Source organism: Caretta caretta, chromosome 7 (assembly GCF_965140235.1).
Source record: "Caretta caretta isolate rCarCar2 chromosome 7, rCarCar1.hap1, whole genome shotgun sequence".
Taxonomy (NCBI): Eukaryota; Metazoa; Chordata; order Testudines; family Cheloniidae; genus Caretta; species Caretta caretta.
The window spans coordinates 56,599,795-56,618,381 of NC_134212.1; the positions used below are offsets into that span (position 1 = coordinate 56,599,795).

Below are 18,587 nucleotides of genomic sequence, written 5' to 3' on the forward strand. Positions count from 1 at the left end.
GCCGGGAAGAGCGCGCCCCGGGGCAGCGTGCTGGGGGCAGCGACCCCGGCCTGGATTCGCCCTTCCGTCGCGGTGGAAGTCAGCGGGGCCGGTCGCTGGAAGCAGCGTGAAACCCTGGGCCAAGGGGACCCGGAGAAGAGAAGCAGAAATACCCGTGATGGGCCCGATCAGGCTGGCGGGGAGCAAGTAATACAAGCCCAATACGGAGTGAAATTTACTCCGCCTGCATGTACAGCTGCACTGAGGTTCTGCCCCAGTCCCCCCAGCCTTTGCTTTATTGCCTAGGGCTGGTTCCTGCAGACCCCTAGCCAGCGGGAGCTGTCTGTCTGCACCTCTCTCGAGACTCGGGCCCCAGGATAGGCCAGGCCGCTGGGCGGTTGCTTGCACCGGTTTGGGGTTAGGGTTCGGGGACCTTCCTCAAATTTTCAACACTGTTACTGCGAAAATTCCGCTGCTTTCTAGCCATCTCTTTGTTATTGTCAAAGGCAGCTTTTGATTTTCTTGGGCAAGCCCAGAGCTAACCCCCAGGTGGTGTAATTGGTTTGAGGGATAACCTCAAAACTCTTTCAAGATCACTACTCTGATTAGTATACCTCTGTGCACAGCTAAATATCAGACCAGACATCTAGCTGAAGGACAGCTAGAGAGGTTACATTACATGAGGCTTATGCAGTTGAAGCTCAAGGATTTGAGTTTAGTAGGGGCCACTTGAGCAGACAAACCCTAGTTCTCCATCTGCCAAAGGCCTTGTCCGCACCCAAGTTGCACAATCAAACTAAATGGGTTTAGATACACAGAGTCACACTGGCACCTCCCCCCAAAAGGCGGTAGCCTTAAACCCACTTGCAGGCCTTCTATCAATTTAGCTTAAACTGGCATCGCTAAAGCAGTGCAGCTTATGCTTAGCAAAGACCAAACCCCACCTTGTATGGGGAGGAATGGATAGCTTTGTTGTTAATCTCTTGGAGGGAGTAGCTCATAGGTTCCTTTGGGATGGACCAGCCTGAAACATGTAGTGCACTCCTCTGTAGAATATACCCTCATAGAAGGTCAAAATTTCAGTGTCTTCATTAAATTCCCTGATCTAGATTAAAGGAGACAGCTGCTGAGATGAAGGCAGACCCTCTCTTGGCAGAGGGTAGCTGGTACTGAGGATGCTAGAGATGCCCTTAGTGATGCTCACTTGCAGCTTCTTTAGCACTCCCTGTGTGGGAAAAGTGCTGAGCTGAGTGGCTAGCCATCTGAAATCTATTTATCCACAGGTTTCAGAGTAGCAGCCGTGTTAGTCTGTATTCGCAAAAAGAAAAGGAGTACTTGTGGCACCTTAGAGACTAACCAATTTATTTGAGCATAAGCTTTCATAGGATGAAGTGAGCTGTAGCTCACGAAAGCTTATGCTCAAATAAATTGGTTAGTCTCTAAGGTGCCACTAGTACTCCTTTTCCATTTATCCACAGAATAGCTACAGCTGGCGGGAGGGGAGTCACCAGAACATCTTATCCACACGCTGTCCTGCCAAACCTCCACTATGACCAGGAGGACCCACAGTGATGGTGCGGAGGGGAGTTGTGCCTTCATAACATGCTGAATCCTTGGCCTCTGTCTGCTGTGATATGCTAAGAAGGGGGACAAGTGGTATAAACTGGTGGTGACGTGTGGTTGTGTTGGACACGTGCCCGCTAGGAACTGGCCCCACATACTGAGGCCACCAAACCCCTATCAGATAGTTACAGCTTGTGGACATGTCGAACGTGGGGTAAATTTTGAGTAAGTGACAAGGATCTGATTTCTATTTGCAATTGCCTGAGCCATCCCTAACCCTCCTAAAAAAGAAGGGTCCAGAGCCTCAAAGGTATTTAGGTGCCTTCACAGCAGGGCAGAGTTAGGCACCTAAATACCTTAGCGGGTCTGAGCCAGATAACCGTTTCCCCCTGCCTTTCACAAAGGAGACCTTTGAGGAACTGCAGTCCAGACACTCCACATTCTTCATTCAGAGCCCACTTAAATTCTCATATCTGAGTTGTATTCCTCTTTAGAGCCAGTATCTTTTCTTCTGGCAGAAAAATAGTTACAAGGCTCCTTTAATATATAGTCTTTCTCTAGAGGATAATGCAGGTAATCAATAGGTCTAAAAGCTTTGAATGGATTGCAGCTGGATCAGTTAATATTCCCTGCATGGAATCAGGAACAATATGAGGAAATGCTCCTCTGTCTGTGAACGGCATCCCAAAAACTTAAGATAGAGGGGTGAACCTGGGTACAGAGACTCTGCCAAAAAGAAAAAGAGAGGAACCAGAAATAGGAGATCTGGCCCAGAGGGTGAGATGAATATGGGATCTAAGCCTTGACTCCCATGGAAAGGATGTGACCCGGAATGTGAACACTGGCTTGCAGGGACAGGAGATGAACCTCGGACAGGAGATGAGCACAAAAGGTGAATCTGGCCTATTTAGATTAGGTGAATGAGGGCTGGAACCCTGGTTCGGGAATGGGGCATTATGGTGGTTCTGCAGACCTGGTCTAGGGAAATGGTCATGAATGCGAGAAAAGACGACTTGAAACATAATGTAGCCTAGAAAAAACTGGAGTGTAACTGTGTGGGGGTGAGGGGCTCAATTATTTTCTCCCTTTTTTAAAGAGGAAGATAAATGCGGTTAGTTATTTGGGGCCTGGTTCTAAAAGGTACTGAGTACCCTACACGTCTGTCAAGCTCACTGGGAGCTGAGAGCACGCAGCACCTGGCAGGAGTGAGCCTCGTATTTGGAATCGGTGCAGAGAGGGGACCGGGAGCAGAAATTTTGTACAGCATTCTGTCACTCCATTCATCTGCTCATGCTCCATGTTTACAAATTGGAATCAAAGTTAATGCCAGGGCTATTCAGAAAGACCCTCCTGTCAACACATTGCTGAAATTAGTTGATTTTTTAGAAGACTAGAAAAGAGGATTCTGATGACACCAGGCTGCCCTTTGATTTCCCCTCTTCCTATTTATGCTCCCCCTCCCCAGCACGCTTGCCCTCCCTCCCATTTTACCTCTGAATATTAATGCCTCTGGCAGATTGGATAATAATGTGACTGGGAATTGAATGAAGCTGGTTATTAGCTGCTGGACTCCTTGATGTATTTAAGGGAGCCCCTGGTCTGTTACTGAAGGATCAACAGTCTGAGGGCCAAGAGAAAGGCTGGGGGTGTGTATGGGGCAACATGGCTCTTCTCTGGCAAAGGAGTTGTCTGAAATCAACATCTCAGTCTGACCTAAGGGAAAGCCTCCAGCAAGAGGATGAATATGATTTAGCCAGAGCAGAGAATTCCTGTTATATTTTCATATATAGAGCTGTCATTTTGCAGTATGTACAGCAATTAAATATTTAAATGTTGCCTTTCTGTAGGGAAATAGATCAGTTCTTTAGCGTTAGAGAACTACTGAGAAATGATCCTGTTACTGTTAGATTTAAAAAGCTTGTGTGGAGATCACCATTTGTAAAATGGGGATAAAGGTACTGACCACCTTTGTAAAGTGCTTTGAAATCCACTGGTGAAAAGTGCTAAATGCTATATTAATTATTATGGGAAGTCTTCCCCCCTCTCTCACAACTGGGTCAGTCAGGACTTTCATTCAGTTTATTTCCCTGCATATTTGCACAAAAATGCCCAATCCTGCACTTATGAACCCAGTGGGAGTTTTCCCACTAGTTTCAGTGGGAACAGGATTGGGCCCATACACTTTTAATTTGCTCTTAGGTGCCTTTCCTTTAATAACACTTCCTAGTATTTTATAGCACTTCATCAGTAGCTCTCAAAGCACTTTACAAGGGAGGTGGGTATCATTATCCTCCTTCTGCAGACGGGGAAACTGAGGCACAGCGCAGTGAGGTGTCTTGCTCAAGGTCATTCAGCAGGCCAGTGGTGGAAGTAGAACCCAGGTCTCCTGAGACCCAGTCTGGTGCATCATCCACCATCTCTGACTGCTCTACAAGCAATTACATTTCACAGACTGTCTGTGAAGCAAGCAAGTGGTGTTATCCGCATTTTACAGCTTGAGAAGCAGACAGAGACAGTAAAGGTACATCTACACTGTAAACCCCCCTCCCCGGCAGCAGTGAATCTCAGAATCCAGGTCAATTGACTCAGGCCCAAGCCCAGGCTCTATCACTTGGCGATGAGGGTGGGTCTCAGATCCTGGGCTCCAGCCCCAGTGGAAATGTCTACGCTGCTGTTTTTACCCAGGTAGCACAAGCCCTGCACACCTAAGTCCCTTTACCCAGGCTCCGAGACTCACTGATGCATTTTTCGTTTTTGCAGTGTAGATGTATCCGCAGTCGTTAATTTCCAGTGCCCCATGTCATTGTTTGAGCTGGATTTTGCCATGATGCCAAGCACTCCACAGCTCCCATTCCCCTTGACTGGAATTGTGGGGGCTGGCCAGTTAAGAATATTGGGCCCTCAATGTATCAGACTGGCCCCTAAAATCAGTGGCTATTTGAGACATCCCGAATTAAAGGGACACCGATTTAAAAACGCCATTTGTCTGATAAAATGTTCCGATGCTTAAGATTCCAGTAACTGAAAGATTGGAGAAACTTCTCTGTTTTAGTTTGTTTGTTCTGTGCAGTCAGTAGTGCTTTGTATGGTCTGTTTCATCGTTTCCCCACGTAGGCCCTGAGCCTCCAAACTATTCAATACAGGCAGTCCCCTGCATCCATTTGCTGCCACTCAAGTCAATGGGGCTTCCCATGAGTGCAGGGACCTGCCCACCCAGTGCTGCTTGCTAGATTGGGGCCAGTCTGCTTCCTCTCTCTGGCTGAGCCTATCACACAGCAAGAGGGGACTGAAATTTGAAAATAGGAAAGTGTGATTGTTAAATCAAATGAGCCAGCATAGGACTGGAAATTACTTTTAACTTACATTTTTTTAAAATCACATTTCTAATTAAAGGTACGCCTGATGTCTGCACACCATCTTTATCTATCCCCGCTGCATCAGGGAGTGACACAACATATTTTGTAACAAGTCTTTTTTAGTGATCCTTAAATATATGGTGCTAAATGACAGAAGTGATCCTTGTATAGAATATATGGTCATAGGGGAGAATGGAGATTCAGCCACCTGGTTTTGTGAATTTAAAAGAATTTGTCAATTTACAAATCTTATTTTAAACACATTTATTTTCCCATTTTACTAAAAAGACCACAGATTAGAACACTTTTAAAAAGCTTTATTTATTTTTAGCCATTTTTTTCTGTTTGTTTCTGAGCTCGGACAAAGAAAATCACATTAAATTAATTTCCCCTTTGTTCCATTAGTTTCGTTTTTGGGTTTTCGGTGCCACTATGTTTGGTCTGCAGGGACATTTGCATTTGTTTAATTCGCTATTAAAATAAATTCCTGGCTCATTTCTGTGGGGGTCTGAGGTTTTGTATAAGGTTGGTTTTGATCCTGGTGCAACTGAAGTTTAATAGCAAAATTTTACAAAACCTAAATGTTGGACCAAATTTGAATCAACACCTTCGGTTTAAGTTTGATTCACAGGGTCATATAATACTCCTGATTTGTGTACAGAATCTACTCTAAGGTCAAGGGAAATTTTAGGTGTAAGATAAAGGATAATATATGCACTTTCATAGTCAAGTTTAAAAGGGTTCTGTGGATTAATTTTTTGTTGGTGGGTTTAAACGATGGCATTAAAAAAAACCCTCTCTGCCTCCTATTCAGGACGCACAGTGCATTGGCTCAGATGTCTGTTAACACTAGAACAAACTGGGGATTATGCACCCCTACCAGTGAATGCAAGGTACAAATCCTTAGGAATCTGTACTCAGTGCCACTAAGTTGTATGTTACATTAGATGGTAAGCAATTACATGTTTTGATTTTGATGAGGCCAAGATATTTCTCAGTGCAACCATTTTAATTCCAGAAGTAGGAGGAATCATTGAATTGTTGAACTAATGTGGACATAAACTGGCAAATGGAAGTTTTGGTTATTTAACTATTTTGAAAAGATTTTCCTAGGGACAATAATTGTATGACAAATAAATTATGGATCTGATCCTGTTTTTCTTACGCACCTCAAACCTTCCAAGGCTTAAATGTGGGAAGCACTGTATGACAGAGACCCAAAATGAAGAACAAACAAATTATTAATGCAGGATATTTACACTCATGCCCAGTTCACTTTGTAATGTAATGAAATTCTAGAATCTCACCATCATGATTATTTCTGGTGTTAATTTGCAACAGTAAGCAAGAGGGACACCGTGTTTGTGCGTGGAATGCAGTTAGCTTTGGGACAGTAATCAAGGACATTTGAGGATGTGCTGCACAGGGAGTTGAGTGCATTCAGAACCTGGGATTAGGCCCTATATTGATATATTTTGTTGTGACAGGTGTTCACTAGTTATTGGTAGATTTTAATTATCCCCTTTTCCCCGCCATTTATAAACACGGATCAACTATCTTTTGGCACATTTACAATATAAGATATCATCTAGCCTGCGGACCCAATCCTGCAAACCTGTGCACCGATTTGCCAAGCGGGAGCGCTGTTTATGGAGGAATTGCAGGATCAGTTAACAAGGAAGCTCTTCCCCACTACAAACAATAACCCACGGGCACACACTGCACCCCTCAAACAATGACTGCGTAAACAGATTGACCTTCAGGGCATGTTGCAAGGTCCATAAACACCAGCTTTGTCAGACTGAGGAGTTGGGGAAGCAAGTTCTAGCATAGATCACAGAGATGCACTCTCCTGAATCATACCAATCTAGGGACTGTCAGCTGGAGTGTATTGTATCCCCTTTTCTTCTGTACACTCTGCTCTGAGATCATCGGCTCGTTTTGTCGTCGTGCGATCTGTGCTGCATAATGGATTTATTGCCAGATTTTTTTTTTTAAGTATGAATCGCTTGAAAAAAAAAAAAAACCTCGGGAAGTCTTGTTGCCAGATACAGTTGACGCTAAATCCATCCAGTGCTGTGGGTTTGGACTTTAAGACCATATACCTCCTTCAAAGCAAACCACCCTCTTGTGCAATCTTGCAATAACCAATGCAGCCTGTCTTTGGGGAGGCAGGCACGTAAGGGTATCAAACTCCACTGGCGTTTTCAATATTCTCACTTTAAGACACTGCTGTCCATTCCACTCCACACCGATTTTGAAAAAAAAAAAAAACAAGTCAGCTCAGCCCCACACCGAAATTCCATTGGGCTGTGTTGGTCTTTGTTGATGTTCATCACAAAATAAATGTTTATGTAAATTATTCTTGGTCTCTTTCTCTCAAAAGAAAAAGATGCATTTCAGCAATGCTGGCAGATTGTAAAATAGATCAGCTCTGCGACTGTCAATCCACCGAAGCTAGAGATAGGTAGAGTGCATTACATCCAAATTACGTGGCTCATTGTTTCTTACCTTTAGTGCTGTGCATCATTCTCATTTCTAGATTAGGGGCTGCCTTAAGCTGGTTTACTAATTGTAAGGCCCCTTTATGACTTCAGTGATGTCTGAGTCATATACTGCCTTCCATCTGCATACAAAGCTTTGTGACCTCAGCTGAAGTTGCATGGCTGGACGGAGGGTAATATACTTCTATATTAAGGGCTTGGCTACAGTTTTAGTTCCGCTATCAGTTGGTTGAGAAACTCAGTGTACAGGGATAAGCTATACAGATTTAAGCACCTTTATGGCAGTGTAACTGCAGCCATCCTAAGAACTGGCCTGGTCTGATTATTTCAGGATAAAAAAAATCACACCAAAATAGTGTATTAATCCTAAAAAAACTCCAAACCTGTTTAGTCCAGGCTTAAATCTTCAAAGCCAGTAACTGGCCCTATCTTCATTCCAGGAGTGGAAGAGACTGTTTTTGCGTGTTTCATTCAGTTGAGTAAAGGATGTTGATCTTAGGTTGTCAGAGAAAGGGCTTGAACAGGTGGTGGTTGGTGCTCATTTCTTTTCGTGGTTCTGTGCGCAATCTTCATTTCTGACTGCTGCCTCCCCCTCGACCAGGGTGTCAGAGTTCATTGTACATTTTAGCTTCAGCAGTGCAGTTTCTACCATGTAGATATAGGCCTGATCCCGAGGCTGTACATGTGAGTAACATCTTTGAAATCAATAGAAATATGCCTATGAGTGAGGGCTGGGGGATCAGATGAGGCATCAGATCAGTATTATAGGTGTCTACAGATTAGACAAACACTGAATCTGTTTCCATCTTATCAGGTCATTTGTTTAAGTCTGAAGAATTTCTTCAGACAGAATTGCTCAGTGCATCAGCTTCCCGCCAGCCTCCACCAAAATGAGTGTGATTAATTCTTCTTGAAAACTCTTCAGTAGCACCTATTGCCTTACGCCATGTCTACGCTCGGAGTGTTTTGTCAGTGTAGTGATACCAGGATTAGGATACTATCTTGGCAAAGTGCTCCTAGGGTGGACGTAGTTTATATCCGTGAAAATGTGCTGTTGCCGGACGGGAAGCATGTTGTCTTTGTCCGTGTCAAAGATGGGATGCTGGGGCTAACATACCATGGTGTGATTTCGCCCCCTGTAATCCTTGTGTTCCTGACTTACTGCTGCAAATCTATTGGGTTTCCTTTCCCCTACCTTCAAGTCTAGCTGGACTGCAGAGTTAAGTTTATGACATAAAACCAGCACATTTTGCTGGTATAAACACATCCATACTAAGAGTTTTTGCAACCACTGCTTTGTTGGTCTGGGGTCACACCTCTTTATAGCCCAGCAACAAAGCTATGCTGGCAAAAGTTTGTAGTATAGATCTGGCCTAAATATCAAAGGACCACACAGGAAAGTTGTCCGGCATAGCAAGATCTATAGTGGGCTTTGCGGATTCTTAAAAGTCCAAAGCAAAATACAACATTAGCTGAGGAAAGAAGCAGGGAGGCTAGGTTTCTGGTTTCTGCTTCATAACTACTTTACAATGTGTAAGGAATAAAACCTACATTTCCTGCTTTGGTTGATCGGTTGGTCAAGCTTCTTGATTCCTTTTAACAGCAGAATTAAAGAGCATAATGATTCCTATTATCATCAAATTACTTTGCAAACTGCTTTGGGATATCCCAACTAAGGAACATGCTGTATTCCAGCTCTATTCTACTCTGCTCTCTCGATTTAAGAGATTCTTTTTGTCCCAATACAGTTTCACTTCAACTGGGCTATGACTGTCCCTTGGGACACCAGATATATCACGGTTTCAGTGGAAGCATATAAAACACCATTTTGGGGTGGATGCTTATTATGTATGGGACACTAAGTCACAGCTCTTCCCATGGGGCACACAATACAGACCATCAAATAAGCATAGAGGACACTTAATTTCATCCTAATGCTTTGCCCTGGACACACTGACATGAAGCTGTCAATCCTTGGGACATTTCCACTGTAATCATTATAATCCACCACCACATGTCACCAGTGATTTATTATTTCTTTCTTGTTCTGGACCAAGGGTTAAATGATCACCCTCCTCCCCAGTGGCATGCCCATTACTAGGGGCAAGAAGTAAAAGTATAGCCCTTCCTTTGAACTGCCTACAGCATCGGCACTCTCTAGTCAACAATGCATTAGGCAATGTCGGATAATTCCGTGCATTTCCCTGCTACCTCTTATCTGAGGCCCTGGAAGCACAGAAATGCAGTGCCCTGGTAGGTCAGGATTATTAGCATCATTTTAGAGACAGGAAATGGAAGACCAGAAGAGTTGACAGCGGTCCTGGCTCCCGGGCCAAGTGATCTGAGAGCTTCTACTGGAGGCTAGGGTGACATCCGTAAGTCCATTGTGGCTGGAAAGTCAGCTTGTCCTTCTGTCTCCTGAAGGCTGGGAGTTCCCTTTGCCAGGGGTTAATGTGGCACTTTCCCAGCAACGCTCACAGTGACAAAACAGTGTTACAGAAACGTCTGCACATGCGAGGGAGCCACTTGTCCAACTATATGAGCAGAAAGTTAAAAAAAAAACAACCACCAAACCTAAGGCAACAAACATCCAGGGGCCCGAGGGCTTTGGCAGGGGGGAAAAGTGTCCCAAGGCCAGTAGCCGTGTCCTCTCCCAGCGTGCCTGAGTTTGGGGTTAGAGCTCACTGGTAGTTGGGAGGGCAAGAGCCAAACCAAGAAAAAGGGTTTATTATGAACGGTGATTTCATCCTGAGCGTGTCTGCACACACTGCTCAGGCAGCCTAGCGCTACACACGGCCGCAAGGCCGTAGAGGACGGCAGATCACCCTCCTGTCCTGTAACAGATCTGCACTCTGGGTAACAGCTTTGCTGCTGCTGTTTATCTTCTAGTGATTAATGGGCTGCCTCGGGTCCTGTTGCCATTCCATTAAGATCAGAAACATAGGGGAGTTACACTGAGGGGTTTTGCAGCAGAAGACTCTGTTCTGCCCTTAGTTTTATTCCTATAGTCCTGACAAAATTGGAGCTAAGGCCCAGCAAGGAGGTTGCGATCCCTCTGTCCCTGCCCTCCTTCTTTAGCTGGAGCATCACTATAAAGACACTGCAGCTGAAACACCTTTGAATGAGTTTTTGTGCTGGATTCTCCTGCTTACATGTGTTTCTGGGCCTGAGGTGCAATGGCACTATAAATCCAGGCCCCCTGAGCACCACATGCCTGGCTGGCCTCGCCCCAAGCCTCTGAACTCTGAGTCTGGATCCCTGAGTGCTCCTCCTGGATTGGACAGGCAGGAACCTCAATTCCCCTGCACACCCTCTGCCTATTCCCCTGTGACGAGCTGGAACAGCAAGGCGGAGCTATTCTACCGTAGGCCAGCCTCTCTCAGGGACCAAAGTGAAGAGAAACACATTGTCCTCATGAAATTGCAATTAAATATACCTCAGAATGTTTATCACAGCTAAAAATAAACCTGCCCACAGGAGAGGGGTGAACATGAGTGCAAGGGGAATAGGGACTTGAAGGAGAGAGGGGGAAATTAATCAACTAAACGCCATCAGGAGAAGAGCCCTTTCCAGCCGCTTGATATGTTGGCTTGATGGAGCAGAGGAAGAGAGGGTCTTTGCTTACAAGATCCAGTGTAATCATTCAATTGCACCTTAATCTCAGATGATAACTAGAGGTGGGCTCTTCTCCTCGGCCAGTTTATATTATGACGTTTAGAGGCCACTTTTCAGCCTGAAGGTGGATCCTAAGCGGTTATTGAGACAGCGTATCAAGTCAGTATTGAAACATTGCCACTTTGGGGGTAAGCCACAGCACCTACCTCAAGCACCAAGCAACCAGATAGACAACCTTGTACCTTTATGTTACTAGTCCAAGTCTGCCCAGCATTGTTGTGTGAAAAGACTTTTGCTATCTTATAGTAGTTAAGGGACTTATGTGCCATGAGTTTGGCAGTCTTGAGCAGTTCTCAGTTGACAGCTATCTACACTACATAAACCACCATTGGCTTCTACGTCAGCTGCTAGATTTCAGTCAAGAAGTCATGTTGCATTTGCCATGGTGTGACCGAGTGTCACTAGAATTAGGAAAGAGAAGCCATATTTTTTAAACAAACAGGGCTTGGTCTCTAGCAAAGCTTTTGACACGGTCTCCCACAGTATTCTTGTCAGCAAGTTAAGGAAGTATGGGCTGGATGAATGCACTACAAGGTGGGTAGAAAGCTGGCTAGATTGTCGGGCTCAACGGGTAGTGATCAATGGCTCCATGTCTAGTTGGCAGCCGGTATCAAGTGGAGTGCCCCAAGGGTCGGTCCTGGGGCCGGTTTTGTTCAATATCTTCATAAATGATCTGGAGGATGGTGTGGATTGCATTCTCAGCAAATTTGCGGATGATACTAAACTGGGAGGAGTGGTAGATACGCTGGAGGGGAGGGATAGGATACAGAAGGACCTAGACAAATTGGAGGATTGGGCCAAAAGAAATCTGGTGAGGTTCAATAAGGATAAGTGCAGGGTCCTGCACTTAGGACGGAAGAACCCAATGCACAGCTACAGACTAGGGACCGAATGGCTAGGCAGCAGTTCTGCGGAAAAGGACCTAGGGGTGACAGTGGACGAGAAGCTGGATATGAGTCAGCAGTGTGCCCTTGTTGCCAAGAAGGCCAATGGCATTTTGGGATGTATAAGTAGGGGCATAGCGAGCAGATCGAGGGACGTGATCGTTCCCCTCTATTCGACATTGGTGAGGCCTCATCTGGAGTACCGTGTCCAGTTTTGGGCCCCACACTACAAGAAGGATGTGGATAAATTGGAGAGAGTCCAGCGAAGGGCAACAAAAATGATTAGGGGACTGGAACACATGAGTTATGAGGAGAGGCTGAGGGAGCTGGGATTGTTTAGCCTGCAGAAGAGAAGAATGAGGGGGGATTTGATAGCTGCTTTCAACTACCTGAAAGGGGGTTCCAAAGAGGATGGCTCTAGACTGTTCTCAATGGTAGCAGATGACAGAACGAGGAGTAATGGTCTCAAGTTGCAGTGGGGGAGGTTTAGATAGGATATTAGGAAAAACTTTTTCACTAAGAGGGTGGTGAAACACTGGAATGCGTTACCTAGGGAGGTGGTAGAATCTCCTTCCTTAGAGGTTTTTAAGGTCAGGCTTGACAAAGCCCTGTCTGGGATGATTTAACTGGGAATTGGTCCTGCTTCGAGCAGGGGGTTGGACTAGATGACCTTCTGGGGTCCCTTCCAACCCTGATATTCTATGATTCTATTTGTTTGCTAGGGAGGGGAGCCCTTAGCGAAGAATGAATGCTCCTCTTTCCCACCCAGCATTGCCAGGCTAGGATAGAGTTTTTTCCTCAAAACTAGAAAAGGGGGTAAAATATGAAGGCCGAAAAGAATAATGCTCACCAGGAAACTAGACAATACACGATACACAGCAAATATAGTCCTCTCCCAGAGTGGGAGAAGGAAGGCCTGCCCTTCCACTGCCTCATAAAGCACGCTGGGAAAGGAAGGGGAAGAGTCTGAAGGCCTCTGGAATGGAGGCATTTCTCTAGTATTTGAAAGAACAGGAGCAGGTGCTGCCAAAAGGCCTCTGGAAGAGGGAAACCTGGGGTGTGGCTGGGTAGCAATTTGAAGGAAAAAGTCTATTGTGTGTATATTTAGGAATCTGTGTCTCTGAGCCCTATGGCTCACTTGGCTATATGTAAATAGCTGTGTCTGTTCGAGCATTTTAAGATCTAGGGTGTCTGTTATACTTTCTATTCTTATTTATCCTACTGCTGCTATAATGGGTAGGATGTCCTGACCCATCCGTAGGTGCTGGAATTAGCGGTGCTGCTGCACCCCCTGGCTTGAAGTAGTAATAACAACCCAGATATATGGTTTCCACCTTCAGCACCCCCATTGTAAAAATTCTTCCAGCACTGACCCATCTCTTGATAGTGACACAGACTGATCATTCTCTTCTCACCTCCTTCCACACCCTGGCGGAGGCACAGTGCTAAAGGTGTTGCCCGCTTTTGAGATTACACTGTCAGGCTTGTGATACTATTTTTTTCTTAAAGAACCAGCTTCTGGAGCCACGTGACAACATGAGAACCTTAGCGTTCCTTTTGAAGAAGTAAGCTTTTTGTTGTGGAGAGACACTCCTAACTATCACAAGAGTGTACGCTAAAGGCTCCAAAACAGGCAACACACAAACCCTCAACTTTTTTTAAACCAGTCTTATGAGTCAGGCCCCATTATGAATGCTTGGGGGGTGGCAATAGTGGAGCAGTGCATGAAGAACACCTGCCACTGCCCATGTTGTACCTGTCTTAGGCTGCTTGAGAACTTTTGTCTCCAGGACTGTCACGCCATCACCTTCCCCCAGTACTAGAGTCAAACAAACAGCATGCACTAACTCCGCATAATACCTTGGGGAAGAGACTATAGCTTGTCCAGTGAAACACTGCAAGGAAACATAGATTTATTCTTTGCTCTCTGCTCTGTAAGGACTACAGCACCAGTCACTCTGAGCGAGGCTGGCTTTCATATTGCCACTACAGTAGCTACCCTAAAGCTGTGGTTCTTGAACTTTGCCATGCTAGACCCCCTGTCATTTAGCAATAGGGGCATGTTAGAGTGGTCATGACTCCCAAGGTTCAGAACGCATGCTTTGAAATTGACATTACCTTTATGATACAGTGATATTACAAATGTGACCACGTGATAACAGAGCAAAAGCTGACTTCAGTGGTAAAATCTTACCCCAAGGACAGATAAATCACAAGATAAAAATCCAGTGATGCTGTGTAGTGTTGCTCAGATAGTCTTGCTCAGTGTGTTCTTTCTGGGTGTAAAATCTTCACCTAAGATGAAATCCACCCTGACCCATGTAAAGCTCAAGTAATGAAACTTTATGAGTGTCTATGGTCTTGAAATAGTGGCTATGTCTCCTCTCTACTGGTTGCTTGAGATGATCTTGAGGAAGCTGTATCAATGTAAATCCTTATGTTGTGGCACTCGCTCCATCACAGATCCTTTCCGCAGCATAACGGGGTGGGCAGATACTCCCAGGTATTTGCTTACCTGCAGTCTGCCCCGTGGTGGAGTTTCAGTGGTCTGAAAAACTGAGACCTTTCACTGTCTTCCCTATATGAGAGGGCAAAAATTCACCCATCTCTTAAACTCCACTAAGCTTTAAAGAAATCTAACCACTGTCTTTAAAGACAGTTCCAGCTAAATGGTTTCTAACCTGATTCGGTAATAGATGGAAGCAAACTGTGTTGAAACCACTTTTTAAAACAGGTTCTAGTTTAGTTCCCTATCTAGTTAAAAGCATTTTTAACATGGTTTAAACAGATTATGCTGTGTCCACACTTCCGGTTTAACCTTGTTTATACCATCAGCCTGAAGCAGTTTAAAAATGAACATTTTTTTGAGCCATGGAGATTGGATTCTCCGTCTTACACCTGGGCGTCACTTACAGCCGGGCAAAGTAGCTGTAAAATGCTCCTGTTCTGGTCTGCTAGTGTTTCCATCACAGTTGGCACAGATGTAAATGACGCCACAAGATGCAAGACAGGAGAGAATGAGGCCCCTATGCAAACAGGACCCCACATAGGATGAAAATGTCCTTTAGCTGCAGACAGGCAGGAGTCTGAATTCCTCCTTAAATCTGGTCTAGTGCAGAGTCAAGCCCTAGAAGAGAGGAAATTGTGCTTGACAGATGCAATCATATGCAAATGGCTGTAGAAGAGGGGAAATTATCATCTACAAACATTGGGCAGAAATTCCATCTGCCGCCTCCTCAGGAAGGGCTCTTAATAAATTCTGAGACAGCAAAGTGACACACATCTTAATCAAGCCTTAATCCAAGGAATTAATTCACTGCGCGTTTCTGCATAATTCCAGGAGTAATGCTAAAAGCCCTGGCAATATCAGCAGCAGATGGACTCCCTCCAACTCCATGCAAAGGTATTAAAGAAAACACAGCCCCTGTCACATCACTTCATGTACATACACATGGTGAAAAGCAAAGGGGCTGTGCCCTGCCGCTGCCTGGAGCTTATGCAGTCTGCAGACATCAAAGGCCAGGCTTGCAACGTGGTGGAAACTAGAACCTGCCTCAGAACAAATAAGGGGCTCCTGCCATGCCCTCCCTGGACAGGGGATCAGAAGCCCGCAGCAAGACAAATGACTGGAAAATGGGCACTAGGGCAACTGTGTCCATTTAGGAAGACACAGGACTTACAAAGTGAGCAGGGAAAAAAGGGAGGTTGACTCAGACCAGTGTCAAGACACGTGTGTCAGAGCTCTGAGGGCTCTTTGAACCAAGAGGCTGACTAAATGAGTATGTAGGAGGAGTGAGGATAAATCATCCATCATAGAAGCTATCGGATAATAGTAATCAGAATTAATAAACCCCTCCTCTTCCACTCCTGGTGGTTCTCAAAGCACTTAACATACACTAAAGGCACTCAGCACTGGCCTCTCTCCCTGTTAAACTCAACAGGAGTTTTCCATTGACGTTTGTCGGGGCAGAACTAGGCAAATGCTGATTGTTTTTGAAAACCGCGCCCCAAGTAATTATCCTCCACACCCCTGTGAGGTAGAGTAAATAATTATTATCCTTGCTTATGATATACATGTTAGAGAAGCCCATCCAAATGCCCTGGATTAGAAATCCCAATTCCTAAACCACTGAATTTTGGGACTGTAGGAGATGTTTCCAAACCGGGATGCAAATGTCACAACTGACCCTATATCTGCAATGTCTAAATCCAAAACTCCGGGTCTGAACAGCCCCACACTCTGGAAGCTTTGAAACCCTACTCTGGCTCCCAATGTATTGCCTCAGGCAAGCTGCTATTCAATTTTAGTGGGGCTCCCTGGCTATAGAATGGGAATAGTTAGCACAGGTAAAGGTCACTTTAGAAATTAGTGTGTTCTGTTCACTCTCAATGAAGTAAGAGCACAGAAAATATTGCACATGCGCACTTGGATAAGAATCTTTAGTGCTGTCTGACAGCAAGGTCACAGGTCAAATTCGAGACCTTAGTGCAAATCTAGAGAAACTTCCCTCTCTAGCCATACATGGTAGGGCCTTTAACTCTTACTAGTCTGGAAGGAATGCGAAGCTGACCCCTGGTAACCTTCAGATACCCCAAATTAGGATGAAAGCACTTTCCCCACCTTGGCTTTACTTTAGCATAGAGCAATCTGGCAGGATCTGGTCCCTTTGTAAGAGTGTGGCAGGAAGACATTGGGGTTGAGGAATACAAAAGGGGGTGGGGAGGTGCTATAGTTTCCTGCAGAGCCACTGATCATTACAGGTTTCAGAGTAACAGCCGTGTTAGTCTATATTCGCAAAAAGAAAAGGAGTACTTGTGGGACCTTAGAGACTAACCAGTTTATTTGAGCATAATAATAATAATAATCATATTTATCTGATCATTACCAGCTCTTTAGGTTAGAAGGGGAAGCATATGGGCACATAGAATTACCATTAAAGAAGAACCTGGGGTCCATAAGGAAAAGCTAAGACCTTTTTAGGTTAAAAGTAAGGGGCCATCTTAACCAAGCTTGCTTTGTCCTCAGTCACCCAAGAGTGTTTACTGTTGTACTAATGCAGGGTTTACAGGGATCTGGATGGGTCTGGCCTGTCACTGAAAAGAACGGCATTCACTTGTAACTTTCTAGCTCTGGGTCAGCACTTGTTTATGCGTATCTGCCCTCTTGTTTGTGTCCCTCTATTGCTGTTTGTGTCTGTGCATATATGCCTGTGTATCTGTGTTCGCGTTATGCCTAGAAGTGATTCTTAGGGACTCCCCAGTCCTGTTTTTATGTGTGTCTGTAATATTATTTAGACCAGAGCAGCTTATTAAGAAGCAAAGGAGAAGGTGAGGGAGACCAGGGGATGATAGGGAGGGGGGACAGGAGGGAGAGTTGGATGTTTTGGGAAGGTGCTAACTGCACTTGGCCAGCCACAGGGCCACTTCCTCAGATCTCCATTACACAGCCTGCTCCCAATGTTGCTATTTCAGTCTGAATGTCACCTATAAATTGGAGGCTCTTTCTCTGAAGGCTGCAAATAGAAGTGCTATTAGATAATCTTTGATTTATAGGGCAGCTAAGTGTGGAGTTTAGTGAGGGCTGTGACCAGTCTGCCCACTTCCCAGCCAGGAAACCCAGCCTGGGCTGGGGTCCTGCTCCTGCAGATTTCCTTTACTTTTCCTTGCAGAACTTCCTCTGCTCTGCATTGACTGGTCCCTTCCCAGAAGGAGTAGGGAGGGGGCATGATGTGAGCTCTACCTCTTCACTCACTCTGTGCCTATTTCTGCAGATCTCTCCTCCTCCACCACCACCACCGACTCCTGCCAGATGGATTTCAACCTGCTGACGGACTCAGAAGCTCGCAGCCCTGCTCTGTCCCTCTCGGATTCTGGGACCCCTCAACACGAACACAGCTGCAAGGGGCAGGACCATAGTGGTAAGTGCAGGCTCTTCCCTTGAGACCCTTCCCATCCCCGTCCTTGACGTTGCTGCCTGGCCAGAAGGGGTGGAACGGCCCTCCCACATAGCACCTGCACTGAATGGACACATCTCTGTTTTGCATGCCCCTTGGTGATAGTGCCAGGAGTCGCTCTGGGAAGAAGACTGGCTGATCCCCAGGGATCAGTTCAACATGATGCTAGAGGTTTAGGCTCCTGGGACACTCATCTCGTTAAATGGATGCTGGGCAGATGCCTTTACTAGGTCCAGGCTTTGTTGTGTTTGGTGCTGTATAAACAGAGCCAGTGACAGTCCCTACCCAAAATCATTGTAATCTAAAAGTGAGCCCTATAAAAACACCCCCAGTACTTGACATTTGGATCTTGGGCTCTTCCTTAAAAGGCTCCACCCTCTTCTACCTTCTCCAGAAACTCAGCAACAAACAGAACAAGGGGTCACGGTGTCTTCTTTGTAAGTCTGCAGATAGATGATGGTTTCCTAGAGCTGACTGTGTAGTTTGCAGGTAGGCTGGAGCGTTCAGTTTCTGCTAGGAATTAAAGCAGGGTAAAGGCTACAAACCTCTCAGTGGGTGTGTTTCAGGGATGCTGATTTTGATGACAAGGTTAGTTAGGAGCCTGACAGCTTCAGATCTGTCCTGATCCCACACCTGTGTCCTGGGAAGGAGAGAGGAGACCAGATCGAGCAG

General features: G+C 45.4%; 1 protein-coding gene across 1 annotated transcript in view; it reads left to right on the plus strand.

Moving 5' to 3' along the window:
• The window catches only part of PITX3 (paired like homeodomain 3), a 41,155-nt gene that overhangs the window by 3,781 nt on the left and 18,787 nt on the right, over window positions 1–18,587 (plus strand). The window contains exon 2 of the mRNA XM_048858969.2: window positions 17,733–17,879. Within this exon, the coding sequence (XP_048714926.1) occupies window positions 17,771–17,879 (109 nt within the window). The 5' untranslated portion in view covers window positions 17,733–17,770. The remainder of the gene's footprint in view (window positions 1–17,732; window positions 17,880–18,587) is intronic.